Source organism: Antrostomus carolinensis, unplaced genomic scaffold (assembly GCF_000700745.2).
Source record: "Antrostomus carolinensis isolate BGI_N321 unplaced genomic scaffold, ASM70074v2 scaffold43125, whole genome shotgun sequence".
In the NCBI taxonomy this organism is placed as follows: Eukaryota; Metazoa; Chordata; class Aves; order Caprimulgiformes; family Caprimulgidae; genus Antrostomus; species Antrostomus carolinensis.
The window spans coordinates 1,182-21,261 of NW_010319313.1; the positions used below are offsets into that span (position 1 = coordinate 1,182).

General features: G+C 36.7%; 1 protein-coding gene across 1 annotated transcript in view; it reads left to right on the forward strand.

The window, feature by feature from the left end:
* Positions 1-2,568: 2,568 nt before the first annotated feature.
* FAM184B (family with sequence similarity 184 member B) overlaps positions 2,569-20,080 on the forward strand; it is a gene marked incomplete at its 5' end in the record, with an annotated part of 21,033 nt that continues 3,521 nt past the window's right edge. The window contains 7 exons of the mRNA XM_029085250.1: positions 2,569-2,611; positions 5,632-5,739; positions 12,789-13,001; positions 14,288-14,441; positions 15,584-15,696; positions 16,072-16,256; positions 19,158-19,304. Of these exons, the coding sequence (XP_028941083.1) occupies positions 2,569-2,611; positions 5,632-5,739; positions 12,789-13,001; positions 14,288-14,441; positions 15,584-15,696; positions 16,072-16,256; positions 19,158-19,304 (963 nt within the window). The remainder of the gene's footprint in view (positions 2,612-5,631; positions 5,740-12,788; positions 13,002-14,287; positions 14,442-15,583; positions 15,697-16,071; positions 16,257-19,157; positions 19,305-20,080) is intronic.

Here is a 20,080-nt window from a genome sequence, read left to right on the forward strand (position 1 = left end):
TAGGAAGGTGGTATCATTAACAATTAAATTTCTAAATTCAGTGTCAGGTAGATAAAACTGAAATATTTTCTGAGCCACATATGCTCAACTTGCACATATCAGATCCCTTAAATCTATATAATGAGGCTGATTTACATACCAACGGAGCATATTGCCTTGAATCTTTAAAGAAACAGTGTCACACTAGGATAAATCTGGAAGAAGGAAAACAGTTAGACACATTGTTATTTTCTGTTTCTCTCCAGTTTAAATAAAAAAGTAGAAAGTTTCTGCTTTCTAAATTGGCTGTTTCTGATGCCACCATTAAATATTACACTTTTTTTTTCAGAATCCTGGGACTGGAACACAAATATTTCTTTAATCAATAATACCTCTGATCATTAGTAAATACTGGCAAGAAAAGCTTTTATAAGGCTTGAATGATAAAAGGACTGATGTTTAAGGAAGATTAATTTTTTCTTTTCTCCTTAGCACATGCCAAGAGGTTTGAGGCCTGTAGATGAAAGGCATCACATTAGTGCACGTTTATTATTATTACTATGGAAGAGAGAATACAAAGGATAACAAGTTATTAAGTCTGATCTCTTCAGTCTAGTTTTGTAAGAATTTCGGCATATGGCAGAGAAAGAGAACAAGCTTACCTTTAAGTTTCAACTACAGATAATGTTAAATACAAGTTAGGTTTAACCCACACAGTTTTACTCAACATTCATATAGAACAAGTGGCAATTTTGTCTGAATGAATATTGCAGTATTATGTTCAATATCTGGAAACTGAGACTAGAACCTCCAGAAACAGAACATTAAATATGGATGTAGGAGCCAATTTTATTGGTTTTAGGCATCTGTATTATGGATTATGTTACAAATTGTTGTACTTCAGCAACTGGAAAAAAGCCCAAACTAATTTTCATTAACTTTTAGCACAAATTGAAATTAATGGAAGTATGTCCTGTTGAAGTTTAGGATAATCTCAGACATCTTTTAGATGATAACTCTTGCTGAGTGTTCACTTTACAATGGTGCCTACCACATCTGAGGCAATGGCTCCACGTTACAAATATTCTGTCAGCAGAGACAGTTTAAGGGTATAGAAGAGCAAAAAATGCATTTAAACCAGCTCTGTAGATGAAAGATTTATGTCATGGAACTGCACCAAGAGAGAAAATGAGAGACCATTTATTTCAGATGGCAAAAAAAGAACGTATGTAATAAACATAGAAGTAATGTTATGCATGTTTTAGGATTTGGAAGTGTAGCTTAAGGGAACACAACAAGAAATTCTGGGATCAAAAGGTATAGTGAAAAAAGCAGAGGAAGGTTTAAGTGTAGTCAAAGAGAGCAATACACTTCAAAGAAGGAAATCCTGCAAAAAGCAGGTAAGATGCTCATTAATGTAATCCTGAAGTATTTCCCTTGTTAGTAGTCACTCACATTGGAAATTCCACAAGTTATTTCTGCTATTTGAAATGTAAATTTTGATACCACAGAAGATATGGAAACTATATTGAATTCCCAAAGTAAAGCTGTTAATAAAGTAGATGAACTGAAACATCAAATACCACAGCTACAATAAATGACTTCTACCAAACAAGAGTCAGAACAAGAACGGCTCTTAAATATTCAAAGGCATGGCATGCCAAAAGTACTGAAACCAATGTCATTTTTCTGTTAAGATTGATGGCTTTTGGGTATTCTACAGCAACCAATCCTGTAAGATTCCCAGTTCTCTCATCTTATCCAGGGGAACACTGACAGTGTTCATAACTTGCAGTACATGAGTTGCTGTAATGACAGCAAAGAAACTACTGACATCGTTGAGCTAGGCTAGGGCAGAGTGTTCAGCTTCTGTAACCAAAACCTGAAAAAGAACATGGTCCAAGACAGACTTCCTCCGTTGAGGTCAAGTTGGAATACTGGGGTTTTTTAAATTATTTTTTAATATAGAAAACAGTTCTTCTGAAAATCTATGCAGAAATAATACCAGGAATAAACTCAGTACAGTGAGGAATGTATGTAGCTCTGAATCTTTTCTGTATTTTTGAGTTCTCTTAGAATATTGTAATGCAAGCATTCTGGAAAATTAGATCTGGCATCAGATGTATAACAAAAACCAAGTTGTCCTTTGTACTTTTTCACAGAACTAAGGTTGAGGCAGCCTGCACAGTTGGAAGTGAGTCACACATCCAAATTCAAACCAGAACAGCAAAAGTCTCCATCCCTGGGCTGCAGAAGAGGCATGCAGCCCCGAATCACTACAGTTCTACATTGTTAACTAAAAGAAAGCCAGTATTTTTTCAATGGAGTATATCCACCTGAATAGCATATTCACTGCAAAATAGACTACTGCAACCCCAGAATTCTGCCCTGGTTTTGTCATATTATAGAGCTAGTGTGTTAAATAGACTATGGAAACTGTAGCTATTCAAAAAGAGGGTATGAATAAAAGACACAGAGAAATTGCTTTGTAAATGCAAGCATCAGTCCCGTAAGGAAAAGATAAGTCTGAAGGAATAGCTGTTAAAAGGGCTAGAAGATCTTGTAATGAAGCATACAAAGGAAATAAAGCCAGTCTAAAAATTCATGGAAGCTGAAAGAAAAAATGCAGAAGGTAGAAATGTTCTTCTATTTATAGATGCTCTAATTCATCTTTTCTTAAGCTTATTGGTCACAGTGACATAATTTGAATTATCCTCACTGGAGGCACTTTGAATTAACATAAAATGGAAGGATTTTCTCGCTGTGGTCTTACTGAAGGAAAAAAAAAAAAAGGAAATAAAAAGCCACACTGAAGTATTTCTGTGAAATACAGACAGGAAGGTGAATTTGTCCTTGATGTGATAAACTGCCTTCTTAGCAACACTTATCCCTGCATGCTTTGCATTTGACAGTTGGAGTGATTAATATAAGGTCCCTTCTGAAGAAAAATGTATTGTAGGTGTATTCCAGTTTCTGACTTAAATTTCCATGGATTGCTGTTGTGAAATACTCACGTTGATCTAATAAAAATTGTACATTGTTTAGGAAGAGGATCTAAATCTGCAGTGTTGGTAAATGGATTCGTAGTGCAGGTGTTATCAATGACATGATGACTAGTTACGAACAAACACATGCATATATATGTCATTATTTAACTTTAGTTAGAAGGAATGCTTGCTTGTGGATCCAGACTGGTTGCCTGAGCAATACCTTCTCTCAATGTGTTTTAAATGGCTGAGCTGTAATTTTTGTTCTCAATATGCTTTAGCAGCAATTGGCTTAAGAGATTCTTCAAAGAATTTCATTTTAATGAGAACTGCTGTCTGTGGCTGAAGCCTTTGGCTACAGGAAATTTGCAATCTGTAATGTTTCTGTGCAGTAGGAACCTAAATGTGTGCTGAAATCTATTCAAGTGGAGGAAGACCTTGGAGCACATGTTTAGTTTTAAGCACATGCTTTAATGCTTAGTAAAGCTTACAACTCAGTGCATGCCCAGGTGGTTTGCCAAATTTGGGCATAAACTAAGGACGAATGTAATTTCTGTCTCTGTACTAATGTGTTTGTTGGACATCTTCTAGACAAAAAAAAATATATTAGGACTATTTGTAGAACTGGTCAATCAGACTACTGGTCAAAACCCTTCCTGGTGCTAAGAATGTACTTCAACCCATTTTTCCCAGTTTTAGTGCTGCTATAACTTTCTAAGTTCAGCATTTACTGGGGAATAATCAAATCACTAGCTGACAGGTTGTGAAGTCATAAAAAGCATGCAGCTCCTATCACTAAATGTTGAACTTCATAGTACCTTCTAGATTTTGGAGATTAGGAATTGTGCTAAGTGCTCCTCAGAAGAATTAATTTCTGACTGTGAAACTGCTGGAGTTTATACACTTATGCCATCTCATTTATCAAAAAGGAAACTGTGTGAGTAAATTATTTTAACTGATTGTGAAAGTGCTCAAGTTTGATCAGTATGTGATCAAAGCAGTGCTTCAAGGTACACAGTTACACAGTCAAGTATGAGCTTTATGAAAAGGACTTGGCCTTTTATATAGTGTATTCTTTTATGTGAATAAGTTTATACAGGTATACTTAAAATTATGCCAGGTATACTTAAAATTACTAGGCTGAAGCTCTTTATGTGAGTCAGATCAAAATTAAATGTCAAACATTTTATACTTTAGTAAAAAAGGCATCATAGTAGGCATTTATTGCTTATAGGCAATAAATATTATTGCTTATAATCATCTCTTCTTAGAGATTCATATTAATTAAATCAGAAAATCTTGAGTTAGTAAAACTTTTTAAAAATTACTATATTTTTCATTACAAATGCTGTTTATATCCTCTGATGCAATTAAGGCCTGTAACAGCTGTTTTAGAAGTGTTGTATCTATTTTCCAGATAGAAGAATTAAGATTTAGAGAAGGAAGTTGGTGGGCAGAGTTGCAGTGGGAATGCTGCAAACACTTGATCTTCAGGGTTTAATCAAAAAGAACATTATATTCTCTCCTTTTCTTACAGGCAAAACTAAAGCTATTTTCTCCCTTGCAATATTCATATGATTCCATCCTTTCATTGCTACCGAACAGTTATCCTGTTTTTAAACTGTGAAATGATAATGTATTTTCCTTTATTTAATTATGAGTTGCAATGAATATGTGACTGTTGCCTGTGCTTCTGTTTCCTAACGTTATGCCATCCTCCCAATAACTACCACTTTCTTAGTTTTTACGTGCTTTTTCTGTTATCTTGAATTCTTAAGTCGTGCTATAAAAATGGGGGTGGGAGAGGGCTGTAAGAAGGGGCTGTACAGGGTGGGTGAGGTGTTAAATTGCTGGTTTTTCTCTGTTTCTTCCATTTGTGGTGTCTGAAAATATGGTAGTATATTTTTTTGAGTCAGCAAACTGGCACAAATAGGAAGAGCAAGCACACTAATAAGCTTGTAATATATATCACTTCAGGACATTTCTAAAAGTTGCCCATTCAGTCTTTCTACAATAAACAATTGCTCACATTTGCTACAAACAATTGCTACAAGCTCTCGGTCACTGTCTTGCAAGGGGTATTATAATTTGTTTTTCAAAAACTATTTCCAGCAATAAGGTGATTACTTAGTCTTCAATTCTTTATTTTATTTTATTTTTACTTCCTCACTGGGATTTTCTTTATGGATGCTATAAGATAGTGCTTCCTTTGATTCCGTTTTGCACTAATTGCCCATTAGTTAGTCATCTGGTTATTTATATGGTCAATGTATATTTATGTTTTTTCAGATCTTGTGGGTGACTCTTGCATACTAAATTATTTTTGAACACTAAGACCACTCAAGGCAAAACAGTCTCACTCTTCATGCTGTAGTTTTCCACCTCAGGGAAGCTTTCAGTAGAAGATAAGGATTATGTGAGCTGTATTGTCTAACACTAGTATTAGAAAGAATCAAACCAAACTGTTAACACTTATTTGATTGAATAATACATGAGTGTAGCAGTAGCACGTATTATTTCTGTAATCAGTAGCATGTATTACTGTGTAAACTGCTCTATTATCTAGGTTAATATAAAAGAAATGAAATGTTCTTTCTTTTTCATGCTGCATGTTTTGTCCCAGCTACTGCATAGGGGTTTTTTTCTTTTTTTTATAATTTAGGAGCTCCAGACACAGCTAGAGGAGTTTAAAAGAAAATCTGAGTGTGAACTAAAGCAACTAGTGAAAGAGAAAGAAGTCCTAACTGGGAAACTTCAAAACGCTTCACTTGAGGTAAACTGAGCTTAAATCTAACCCAGTAATAAAAGAGCTCTTCATTTTTCCTGTCATCTGAGACATTCTTGATTAGATTTTAATCGTATTTGCTGTGACTATCATTTAAGAAAATATGCAAGGACTTTAGCTAGAAAGAACAGAAATTACTGTTCCTGAACATTTATTAAGATTTTAACAAGCCTGTTTATTTTGATAAATTTCATGTATCAATCTTTGGAGATGTAATAAGGCTTTTTGGTGAGGAGTTTGGCTATATCAGGGATGGATGGTGACTCTGACTGTTCATCTGTATACAGGGCTAAGCGAGATTAGAATCTTCCTTACAGCTCTTGTTGACTTTCTGATTTTTTTTTCCATGTGTGTAGACATGTAAAAGGGCCTGCTTGCTTGCTTGCTTCCTTGAGCAAGAGAATTGAATGGAAAAAGGGTTGAATAGATCATTGTTTCTGTTCTGCCTGCTTGATGGTAAGGGTGATAACTGAAACAGATTTGAATGTGCAATAATTTAGTATATGTTAGTAGTTAGTTATGCCTCCCTTTATGTTCTCAAGATCAAGAAGGAAATACAGAAAGCATTGTGACCCCAAAACAGCTTTGAGGATGTCATAGTTTATGTACTCCTCCCCACTCTGGGTACACCTAAGTCACAATGCAAAACTGCAGACATGGATTAATCTGGAAATAAATACCTGAGATGTGTTAGTATTAGATTATCCACCTGTAACAGTTGTAATGTGTAGTCAGTTCCAGGCCAAGTGATGTAAATTTTCCAGATTAGTACATTAAATTAACTATGAACCAGCAATGTGCCCTCATGGACAAGAAGGCCAATGGTATCCTGGGGTGCATTAAGAAGAGCATGGTCAGCAGGTCAAGGGAGGTTCTCCTCCTTCTCTAGTCTGCCCTAGTGAGGCCACATCTGGAATACTGTGTCCAGTTCTGGGCTCCCCAGTTCAGGAAAGACCAGGAACTACTGGAAAGAGTCCAGTGGAGGATTATAAAGATTAGGGGACTGGAGCATCTCTTTTATGAGGAAAGGCTGAGAGACCTGGGACTGTTTAGCCTGGAGAAGACTGAAGAGATGGAAGGAAGGAGTAGTGGCACACTGTCCGATCTCACAGTGTTGTGTATATGCATGCAGGTGGTATATTCCACTGAAAGGTCTCAAAGAAATCAGAAGACTTATGACATGAAGGAATTATTGTTCAGGTTTTGTGATTGGAAAAGTAAGGCAGTGAGTCATCACATTACTCTTCTAGAAGTCACACATTCAGGACAGAAAAATAGGAAAGAAACCTGTTTCCTAACTGGTAGTCCTCCCATATCATGACATCATGGTAAATGCAAGGGGTGGTAGGAAATTATTGCCACTATACACATAAACATAAATAAATAATATAAAATAGTATATATCATGCCATATGTTATGTTCACAACACCATGGTAAGTATGAACAGATTCACTAAGAAATGTTTTAGTGTATCTTAGCATCTCATAATTCTCCCAAAAGGGAGGAAATGCTCTCTCTGAAGAGAAATTTTGCATTTTTCTTGGTACTCTATAAGTTACTTTCTGAACCAACTACTTGGCAGTATTGTCAGGGAACTGAAGTCATTTCCACTTATAATACTTTCCTTCTATAACTATGTGAATAATCACAGCCAAGAAACCACAATTTACAACGTTGTGTTTCACTGAGGGCACGATTCCCAGCTGGGAACCAATGGCTCAGCCCAGAGATTCCGCCTCAAAGGTTAGGCAATGTGCTGTTACTAATCCAGTTCTAACCTGGATACAATTTCAGATCTAAAAATAGCCTCCTTGGCTGCATAAGGCACATTTTTGGTTGGGCTGACATAGCTAGAGCATTACGCAGAGTAGGCAGAATAATGATAATTTCATCTCTCTGGAGATGGATGATGCACTGGATGATAAGTGCATCTCTCTGGGGATGCACTTCAAAGTGGCAGTATTTCTGTATTACTGGGATTTTTCTGGATAAAGAAATTGGATTCACACCTATTTGGTCCTTTGGAAGGAAGGATGTGAGATCCTGTGTGGGTCGAATGCTAATTCATTAAGAGTCATTCCTTGCTTTTGCACTATAGGATCTCTTCAACGTGTGTTAGGGGGCTAGTCTGGAAGGAGAAGGTACATAAAATGGAAGCGCAGGCATCACCTTGTCATGATACATCTTTGAATAATGCTAGCACAGGAATGCAAAACAGAGCCTTGATGGAAGTCTTGTAGGTGCAACCAAATAGCAGCAGTAGAGGTGTGCCTGGTGTGTTCACACCTGTCCCTCCAGTCAGGAATTGCCATAGGTTTAGCAAGGCAGTTAACTGTGAACTTGACTGAAGTAACTGAAATAAGCCTAAATACATCAGTAAAACGTAATTTCATTATTTTGTTGTTACTTCTCATACTATGTTACTGTTTTGATTTGATAGCATCGTAGTATGAGTAAAACCCGATAGCATTTGTGTGCCTTATTTTGACTCAACAAATTCTCAATTGTGATGACTCTTCTATAATACATCAAAAGACAGTTTTAAGTCTTTTATATAAATTCATCCCCTAGCAATGCACTGAGAAACCCAAATCTTTCTACTTAAAAGGTAAAGGAAGTCAATATATTCTCTCTGATTCCAACTTTAGATCTTGCCTTTGAGATGTCACGCTTCTTACATACAATAAATGAAAGAAGAGGAGAGCAGACATAAGATAGACTTCAAGTATTCATAGTGCTTGCAAGCACAGTGTAATCAGAGCAGAAGTCAAATGGGGGAACCAACCATGATGGCATGCACAGGCTTATATTTGCCCAGTATTTTTGCCCATGGGCTATCAAAGTCTGAGAGGTTCTTCTTCAAAAGAATCAAGCCATCTTTCCCAGAAGAAGGACAGTAATTATGGTTAGAAAAGAATTAAACTTGGAAGACTTTTGAAATATTTCAAAACTTATCTGTCCTCTTTTGGTAGTAGTTGTTAATTTTTTCTTTGCTTGGAAGACAGTGGGGGGCAAAATCAGCTGTTGTAAGAAGGTCAAGTACAAACATAACCATGAAATTTGAAAAGAATTCAGCAGAGCCTAAAAAAATAGTGTTGCCTAGAGTTTATATTGTGGATAGGTATTAGTTGCATCTTTAAGACCACTTTATGCGATTCTGATGGGTAAAAGTAAATAAATAACTAGAGGTAGAGTTTTTTCAAGAGGTTTTGTTTTGCAGCAGGAAGACATTATAAAACACAAAACCACACGATGTTGCACAATGTTGCTGGTTTCTTAATAGTAAAAGGAGCCAAACAGATTCTGGACCGATGTGAGTTGGCATAGTTTCATCACCTTAAACGTCATTTTACCAATTTAAACAGATTGAGGGTCTGACTATCTGTTTTGAAGCAATTAAACACAATAAAATCCCTGGAGGATTTTTCCAGAGGAGGATTTGCAGTGGTGGAATTGAAAGCCTTTTTAATTGAGAGACAGGAGGAGGGAACCTCCTGGAGTTGGATGGGATGGAATTGTTTGTTTCTTAACTTCTAATAGGTTAGAAGTAGCAAGATTCACGAGAAAGAGTGTGTTTGTATGCCTGACATATTTGTGTAGATCTTTTTTCCTGAATCACTGAAAAATAATAATTTTAGAAATACTTTTCAATCTGATTTCTTGCTACATTGTTACCTATTGCTACCAATTTACTGCTTAGCCTATTTCTAGTTAGTATGATCTTATGGTTCATGTTAGTAGTGCTTTGAACCAATAATTGTCTATGAAGAGTGGAAGGCTAATAATGTTATGACCACAGCTGAAGTTTATATATGTCTCTTTTCATCTTCCTTACCTAGATGAATATTTAATTTGCAAAAGAAATATTCCAAGCAACATTTTTCCCGTTTCCAATTTTCCTATTAGAAAATATACAGCCCATTTTTCTGGCACATCCTTTTTACTCACTGGCTTACTTTCAGGAAGCCCAGAAAAAAAAAAAATGCTTGCTTGACTGTAATAGTTCTAATGCATATTGCATCAGCTAATACAGGGGACTGTACAGCATTAAGTATTTCACATTAAAGGTTAGTTTTATAAGGAACTGCAACACCTAAAAACATCAATGTTTTCTTTTCTTTTATATAGGAAAACATTGGCTTAAGTTCAGTAGGTATTAAGACAAAGTAAATGTTTTACCTGTAACCAGAAACCAAAGTGCCCCTTTGGTTAAAACTTATGATTTACCACTTGTATTTCAAAAAAATAATAAACAAAAACTGCAACAGCTCTGGAAACAAAGGTGTGGCTGGCAAGTGGCTCTGGCATCTGCCTGTTCTTGGAGTGTATCCAGGCCCCAGATAGATCCCATCACACAGACACATTAAAGACAATTAATGTTTTTCATTAAAACTAATATTTAGCAATTATTCTTCACTAGTTTGTTCAGACAGATAGTTTTATTTGTGTTTAATTGGATGGCACAAAGGAAAAACCCAAGAAAAGACTGGATAATTAATTAACTTAAACTCATAGTTTTGGGCAGCTGAAGCTAGGTGCTCTTTGAAATTTTCTAACTCAGTTCAATTTCATTGGGTAACTTCGATGACATTCAAATGTACCATGTGAGTTTGAAATTGATTAGGAATTGGTAAAACTAATCTTTCATTTTCTGTCACTTAGTCCAAAATAAAAAACTAAATTTGAAAAACAGTGAGTGAAGGAATGTTTGCTTTCTTCTTATCTACCAACCTAGAATTCCCATGATGTGTGGGAGAGCTGGGCCTGGTTTTGTTTGTTTGTTTGTTTTGGGGGGTGTTTATTTGTTTTGGTTTGGGGGGGTTGTTTGGGTTTTTTTTCTCCTTCTGTCAGCTTTCCCACCATGTAAAAAGTTCCCTTGTCACTAGGTTATAGGATAAAACCAGGTGACCTACAGTGTGTCACCTGTTGCCACTTCTTCACTTGTATATTAAGTCATCACTGGACAACCTAGGCCTTCATCTCTTGGGTAAGTGTCCCAGTTACCTTCATATGCACATGCACATACTCTCTTGTGTTTTCCATTTTTCTGTGCCTCCGTGCTTCCTTTCTCTCTCTCACACACACAAAGCAGGGCCACTGCTGCCATCTTTTCTTCCCATCTGTTCTGTGAATAAAGCCATTTCTAAAAACATGGAATTCAGTCTAGAGGAAATATTTTAATTTTTCATTTTGATATGTACATTCAAAAATGTTTCATTTGGATTGGTTTGACTAGAAGTTCTATTGATTGCTTGGTTTGGCCACCAAATAGGAGGAAGTCAACTGCCCAAGCGGGTAGCTTTGCTCAAGTGTTTTTTAACAAGGTTCATCTCTGCTTGCAGATTTCTATCATGTCTAAATCATAGATACTGTTGTAGATCTCAGAACATGTGAAACATCAGTAATAAAGCTGAGGAACTTTGAGATTCAAACATAGCATACTGCCCCATCCGGTAAAGGAAATCCACGTTAGTTATGATAGCAGTATGGCCCTTTGTGAGCAAGCCCTTGGAAGAGCTTTGGAGGAAAACTGAAGTTTTCCTCCAAAAGATCAGTGATGATCAGTAATGACCACCACCAATTAACTGAAGAAAAAGAATCTGACTTGTGGATTTGAAGTAAAGGACAAACTCTTACTTAAATGGGAGGAACACAGTGTACTGACTTGTGTATATCACAGCAGTTCTGCAGTCATAAACCTACTCAAAAATGGAACAGTAACTCTTGTAGCTATTTACAAGAGATACAGAAACCAGATGTAGTAGAGGAAGTTACATAGTTCTCATGATACATGTGTGTGTTCACATGACAGGTTTTGAGTTATCTCCACAGCATGTGAAGTCCATGAATATTCATATTTCACATGAATCATGCTTACGGAGAGAAAAATAATCTTTATCTGATAAACACAAGCTTTTTACTCAAAATTTTAAACTGCCAACAGACCAAAACATAGCAAGTTTTTACAGTGTTTTCAGGCCCTTATTTAGTTGTTCTGTAGAAAAAAAACCAATTAAAATAGGACAAAATAATCAAGTCGAAATAATTTTTTCTAAGCTGTGGGTGTCACAAAAAAAAAAAGGTTCACATTAATTTTTCTTCTTTAATATCAGGATTCATTTCTGGGACATAAAGACCTGTATAAATTCTAGAGAGAAGGGAGTAGATGCCAAGAAATGTTAAAAGCAGAAGTTGGGACTAGAAGTGAAGACACGTCAAGGTACAATGTAGTTGAAGGTTCGGTCATAAAGTGGGAGTATGGAGTGTCCTTTCTCTGAAAGCAGTTGAAACCCTGGGAACTGATACAAGGTCTATGGTTTGCAGCATTTTGAGCCTTTAGAGCACAGTCCTGTGCTGGGAACCTGTGAGAAGAGTAGAGGCACTTGAGAGTACTTGAGTAAGGGCTGTGATCCATCTGGGAATGGAGAAGGGCCTCAGGAGAGGGAAGGGAGAAAACACATCCTTTGGAGGAGAGGAGCCAGCATGCTCAACCACTGTGAGAGAGAACAGAGCCACCAAAATAAACCTGACTAAGTTATTCTTATAAACAGGTATTTTTTGTAACTTTTATGCCAGCCATTATAGATATGTCGACTTTATTTAGTAATTAAGATAACAGAGGGGAGAAAATAAAACAAATCTGAAGTGTGACGTGCAGAATTCTTGTTTCCTTGGGTTCTAATCTACTGCTTTATATAAATGAACTCTGCAGTGTTACATCTCCAGGATGGCAATAAGCACAGCCGTAGCCTGCCTTCTGGTTTGTGCCATAATTATTGTTCAAGCTGAACTATGGATTGTACATATGAGATGGAAATGGTTTGAAAAGAAATAATTTAAGTACTTGATGGACAACAGACAGTATATGCAAAAGGGATGTCATTCTTTACCAAAAAAGGGCTTCTTGCACGAAACAAAGATCTTGCTATTTTTCATACAGCGATACAAATTCATAAAATGTACTCAAATTTACATAATTCCTCTCCATTGTGAATGCAGCCATTAATCCTGTCCTGCTGGCTTACTTTTCTGGAAGGTGGCTCAGCTGAAGAAAATATTAGACCAACAAGCAAACAATTTCAAGGAGTCACTGAAGAAACATAATCTACAGTCCAGCAAAGAAAAAGAGAAGCTTTTGCAGGATCTTCAAAACACCATTAAAGAAAACCAGAATGTTAAACTGCAGCTGGAGGCATCGCATCAAAAGGTCTTAAAAATGTTGGAGAAAAACAAAAATCAGGAACTCAAGGTCAGTTTATGACATATTAGTCTGAAAAAAAAAAAAAAAGTATTTGTGGAGTAAATATTATTAGCTAGAGACAATTATCAAAACTCAGTTATCTCCAGTTATCTTAAAGATGGATTGCCATTGTTGCTCATAATGGATTACTCTGTGATTTTCAAAAGTCATCGTCTTCAGTTTGTTGGTTTGTTTTTTTCTTATTTTAACATTTGAACTTAGACCACAGTGTGAATGGAATAGTTTCATAAAATAATATATCCTACCCTGTACAGTTAGGCTGCAGTGAATTCAATTTCCTCTAGCTGTGCTCTTGCTTCAGAAATACAGGGGAATTCCCAAGTGTATTATTAACAGGACTCAGCTTTATTCTTTTTCATCTAATGTTAATTTATACATAAATACTTTAAAAGGAGTATGTGTATAATGATGTGTATTGCATTGCATACCTTCAATAAATCAATTCTGTAAGTGGATTACCAAAGCTTTTAATGGTTCAGGTTGATTTATTTCGGTGAAAAAAAGTCAATGCAATATATTGAGATTCTAAAGAATGTTGCTTTTTGAGGAAAAAAAAAATCAACTTAAAAAAGCTACACATGATCGTGACATGGAGTTCAGATGTTCCTTAGCGAAAACCTCTTTATAAAACATAAGTAGTAAAACTACCCTAAGTAGAATTTACTACTATGTTTATATATTCAGAATAAAATCCCATCTTTAACAAAACCAACCTGAAGGCCATAAGCTGGTAAAAGTGAAACTGAGGATAGGAGTTTGCTTTCAGAGCCTCTGCAGAGCAACTGCTCCATCGTTTACAGTGTATCAGCAGGACTTCTAAAGACAGTGGAAGTTTTAGCCAAGAATGATACAAGGAAAGATAGAAGCCTTTGACACACTGTGATGTGTCATTGACATACAGGTTGAATCTGGGGCACTTTGTTGTAGTAAGATATGGTCTTCCGGCCGCCAGACCCTATCTTACTACACTTTGTATGTTGAATAATAAAACATCTTTCTAATGCCAAATAGTGCAAGGGCATCAGTGATATTATTTCATCATGTACAACATATCTAATAGATGGTATCTTAATAATTTCTCTTGTCCCTGTTAAGTTTTAATTTTTAACTTCAGCTCATTTTTATTTAAGTTGATGAAGTGTCATGTAAAGTGGTGATGCAAATAAAAGTTCTACAATGAAAGACCAGGTTCATCCTGGCATTACAAGTAAAACAACAAGAAGATATAAATAGGCTCCAACTACCTTGTTTTTGGGGGGGGCTTTTGCTTACAGGAGGCAGAAGAACGTTTGAAAAAGGAATTTAATGAGACTTTCAAGATCCAACATCAGTCTCATAGGCTGGAAATACAAACCTTGGAAGAGAAAGCAAAGAAAGAATTACATGATGAACTCGAGCAGATACAGAAGCAGCAAAGCCTGTTGCTAGGTACAATGTCTCATGTCATGCACAGCTCCTACTGCTTGATTATACTCTGAGAAGCACTGACTTCCCTCCCATTCATTTCCTTTCCTGTCTTCTGGAAACTAAGATCTTAGTGAATCTCCTTTTCCATACCCTGCAATTTCAGCAATACAGACTAAATATTCTTTGTTAACCTACCTCTCAACTCTCAGCAGCAGAATGTTGCTGGGAGAGTAGGCTGGTGTACAAGATTCAAGTATGCATTGTCAGGTACATTAAATTGTTGTAGTTAGTGTATATGACTTTCCTCTTTTTTCTGTGATGTGAGGAATTATTATATGTGGTTTACATCTGTTCTATTCAGTTCAGCAGTGGAGATCAGTTGCTCTGTACATACTGTTTAGTCAGTTTAGAAAGTTCCCTAAACTGTTTAAACACAGCATTGTTACAGGACCTGTAATATCTCCGGGTTTGAACTCAGGTCATTAAAGCTCATCTATAAAAGATTTTTTAATTCAAGAAAGAATAATTTGAAAGTACTTTAAGTGCAAACTGCATTCTCTTCTTGTTTTTTTTTCAGGAATTCAGATTTGCTAGAAAGATTTTTTGCTCTAAAGTTTGTATGTTCAATAGATAAATTCTGTTCTTCAAGAGAAATTGTAGGGAGACAATAGAGAGAAAAACTTCTTTCTCCATGTACTTGGTACATCCCAGAACTTGTACCAAATATAGACAAAAGTTGCAGCATATGACAGATCTGCTTACATAAGTGTGGTACTTCTCTAACACAACCAGAGGTCTCCTCACTGTGTCCTATGGCCCTCTACAAAACACCAGTGGACTTAACAGGGAAGCTCAGGGGTGCTCCAGTGAAGTTCAAGGTTAGAAGAAGCAATTATAGTGATTTCACCTGCACAACAGCTGCCACAGAATTACCTCTCTGATTCCGATGTTGAATCATTGCTATTGTATCTCCCTATCTTCTTACTACTGCTCAGCCGAGTTGCTTTTCTAGGAATAGGGAGACATTTTACTTAATGGCAAAGGAGCTGAGGAACAAAGCAAAATGTAATGTATTAATGTTTTCATCTACACTGTCTATATCTACCTTCCCCATCCAGCTGGCCTCTGACTGTCTTAATGACTGTTTGTCTGATTGCTACTAGGATCTCTAAGGGTGGAACTTTCTGAGCAACAGACATCATGCAGTAATCTCAAGAAACAAATAGAAGAACTCCAAGTAGAGCTGAGGAGTGAGAGGACACTGAAGAAGCAACAGGCAAGAATCCAGTTCCTACTTCATTGCATGTCATGTTTTGTGAAAGCAATAGTATCAAACTTCTCACTCCAGAGATAATGGAAGTGTACAGAATCTCTTACAGAAATGGAGTGAGTTTCCTTCCCTTACGTCACACTTTTTAAAAAGTTAGCATTGTTTATCATCTTTTCCCTGTGGGCAAGCTTTTTTTCCATTTAAAGATTAGAATCTACAACACAAATAAATGAATGAATGTTGCAATAAAATACTATTTTTTTTGTCTTGCACATATAATTGAAAAATCGGGTCACAAAAATTCAGTGCACACAATTCCAGTGAGCTCTTCACATTAAATAATTAGAGGCTGTGAATAACTAAATTTGTCCTTTTTCTTAGGAAGGAAGTAGCCAGAGCCAGATCAGATCTCTTCATGGTGAACTGGAAAAATGTCAGAGTGAAATTTCTGAACTCAAGAAAGAGAATTTACTTTTGAAGGACACAATGGAGCTACTCAGTGCTGAGTTGGAGTCACAGAAGCAAGAAGCTGCAGAGCTTCAGGATAGGGAGAAACGGCACAGAAGGTTTGCCTTAAATTCACACTTCACAGTGTTATCTAGAGAGTCAGTAACAATGCCAGCATCAGAGGTGTTCTCAATGTGCTGTCAGAATCTCTCCATTCTAAAGTACTAATTTTAGAGGTTGAGTTTTATAAAAGCAGTAGTTCATTTTGCATTTCTCTCCAGCCATAATAAAAGCATTTGAACTAACTGTTCATTATATGTCACAGAGAAATATGTCCAGCGTAGCCCCACAGGGGTGACCTGAGAAAATCTGCATAACATCAGCCTTTGAAAGGCACTGGAAGACATAAACAAATCCCAGACTCGCCCAAGAGCTATTACAAAAATTTAGAAATCTCTGAGAATAGATATAATTTTTTATATGTACTCTCTGTAGCTGAAACCAATGGGTTATTGACTCTCAAGGGAACACTTGAGAATGCCACATGTACTCTGTGAGACTCTGCTTTGCACCGGAGGAGTAAGAGCAGGGACAGCAGATACTGACAGTGCCTCTGTGCTAATGGAAGCCTGGAGCTGTACTATGCTGTCAGGGCACAGGAAGGGCAAGCTGACTTGTAGTCTTGGCTGTCTTTATAGATGGTGGAGTGCATTCTCTTAGTGTAGCCACAACCTTGGAGCACCTGTGGTGCTGCAGTAGTAACAGTCTTCCCATTTGCATACAGAGAAAGTGTGGGACTGACTGACCTTTTACATGGGAGACAAGACTGGGGTTCACTGTCCAGTGCGTTTGTGTGGCTGTTGAATGCTTTGAAATTTCTGGATGATCATTCTTCACACATCTCTTTGTGGAGAGACTGAGGGATGTGGTGCATGGGTACCTTTCAGTTCATTTCAGCAACAGTGTAGAATGTATGACCCTAACTACACAAGCTGTATATATGAAAGGATTTCTGAAGACTATACCCTTAAAGGAATCTTTAAAATTATGTCCTATATAGTCTAGGGAAAAGCACTCAAGGGATACAGTGTCTCTTGGCAGACTGTCACGAGTGGCCAGAGTAATTCCGTTGCTGACTACCAGTCAGTAGATATTTAAAGAATGAGGAAGAATTTTTTTTTTTTTCCCCCCCCTTTGCACTCTTTGGAGAGGTACATGAAAGTGACTTTCATTTCAAGCTTTTGAAGCAAGATCAACAGAAAGAATTGCAAACCAGAAAGTTTCATCAGTGCCCTCCAGCTGTCTTGAAGGAATTTAGAGCCTCTGTTCATGAATAGAATTATTCACGTGTCAGTGATGAGGTCTAAAAGGCCTCAAATGCTAAAAGCTGCTGGGCTGGAGGATAATCTTTACAGGGGATAGATGGTGTAGCTCCACTACAGTAAGCATTTGAGAAGGAAGCATTAATGGAAATTATGTAAGGAGAAATCCTTCAAATAACAGGAGGTAGAACCAAAGAGCTGAAATGGTCCTGGGCACCTGGTAGAGGCTGCTCTGAAATTAACCCGTGGAAGATCTGGAGCATTAGCTTGCAGCTCTTGTTTTGCTTTTGCAGGACCAATAATTTGGGTAGGGGAACAGTTAAATTGGTGAGTGCATATAAATAACAGCTTTTTTACTGCTACTTTAACAACAGTGACCTTGTCTTACGCTATATAGTTGTTTCTGATTTGAAAGCTGATAGTAGCTTCATTTGCATGTGCCAAATTTTTATAACCAATTATTTAAAATTACTATTCCTACTGTTGTCAAGTAAGTGAAACCAGTAATCTGCTTGAAGTAATCATTCCCATTTCCATTCTCTTGAATTGTGTGATTTCCATCTCCAGTAGAGAAACCTTTTGCAAGGACTAGGATGAGAGCTGACAAATATTTTTTGATGGGAAGAGAGGACAAGTCCCAGGATGGCTGTTCTGAAGGAGAGCTTTTATTCTGCCCTTGAAGATCCATTTCAGGGATTCTGCTCCCATTTTTACTCTTATTCTTCTGCTTCTTATCTTGTGCCAAGTGCCAAATCAGTCACTCCCATGGCTGTGCTCTATTTGCAAGGGCAGAAATCTTTTTTGTGGGTCTTTTGGTCTTTCCTGAAGCATTTCAGAAACAAGTGAAAGTGGCTTAGAAATACATTTAAAAAAAAAAAGATAAACAATATCTGTTGTGTAAATTACAATTGTTAACCTCATATCTCTATTTTAATCAGTAAGCAACAGAACATGGGCTCTGCATTGAGTTAATGAAAAAGTTTCTCCAAGGTTTAACAAAACATGAGCAAACAAAAGGCAACAAGCTACCAATGATTCTTCACTAGATGTCTGTTGTTTTTGGGGCTGGTATCAGAAAGCAATGTTATGGCTAGGCTTGAAAAAATGTTAGGTATTTTTTAGTTTTCAGTTTATGGTGTTAATCAAATAGCAGTATCTTTCAAAATATATTGTCTGTTAAAGACAAATGTTGCGGTTAAAGGCATTGTTACAATGTTTCTTGCCTTCATTTTTTTTTTAAAATACATTTTTAGAATTGTGGTAGGTAGTATTAAATGTTTCTGGTGCCATAATGTGAAGAAATACAGCATCAGAGCCTCATGTTAAAATCCCAGAGATTTCAAAATAATTTTACTTAACACAAGTGAGTTCCTACAGTACTTTATGCTCATATTTGACCATTAAGATTGCTATACAAACTAACCACAGACAGAATATGAATAGCATCATTATATAGAATAGATGTTCTGTTTCCTGAAGCCTGAAGGTCTCCAAATAATTTTCCTCTTTCCTCTATGTGGTTCTACTTCAGATTGCAAATGAAATGTCAAAGTCAAATCAGTAAGCAGAAGCCTAGAGCTGTGCCCAGTTAATTGCCTTTGTAGTCAGTAAAAGACCTCAAAACTGCATGCTTTGATAAATTATAATAAACTAGTATTGAAAAATTAGAATTCAGACATATTTTAATACCAATGGAAGGCTACTGTTAGAAGACCTCAATATCAAGCATAAAAAAGAACTGGACATACTGAAACAGGATCACCGGAAGGAAATGGGAAACATATTGTCTGATTTGAGCAGCACTCGGGCACATCTCCAAGCAAAGATTTTCTCCTTAGAAACTGAGTAAGTCATTTAAACAAACTCTGGCTCATACTTACAATGAGTTCTGTTTGAAATTGTTATTCTTAGTATGTATTTTTTTTTATTACTCATAGGTAGACTATTGTCAGCAATGAAATTGAAGTGAATAGGTATTTCCTTTGCAAACACAAAAAGACCCAGATATATTGTAATAAACTCTGAGTATCATTTAATGTAAAGCACTATAAATACAGTTTTACAATGCTAAATTAAAACCTGCACTTAGCATCTTGCAAGTTTATGAAGTGTAAAATAATCTGTCACAGATGATACCACAGGCCTTGATCCATGATCTTCTACTTAATTTTGTTCAGCAGAGCAGCATCTTTGAACCTAAGCTCTTGCTCATTCTCAGTCCCTTGCAAACATCCCAGGAAAGCCCCCACTAACTCATGTAACTAAACGCACCTTGCAGCCCCCTGTGGAGTTAAGTAGTTCTGTGGTGCTTCAGACTGTACAGGGGAGGCCCCCCAGAAATAACCCCTGTGGTTATATATATATATATATAAAAAAAATATATATATATCCCTCATCCTTTTCTCTTACCCTAGCTATGTGGTATAGGTCCAGAAGAGTGACCTACTTGTAAGTAAACACATCTCAAACCATTCAGAAGTTGAGTTTTATCTTTTTATCTAAATGCTGAGTCCCATAAGACTGGGACGGGGGGGTCCACTGAAAAATGTTTACCCCCACAAAATGGTGGTTTGTATTCTGCAGTACATTTCTCAGTATGGCAGGGGGAAATCACAACACCC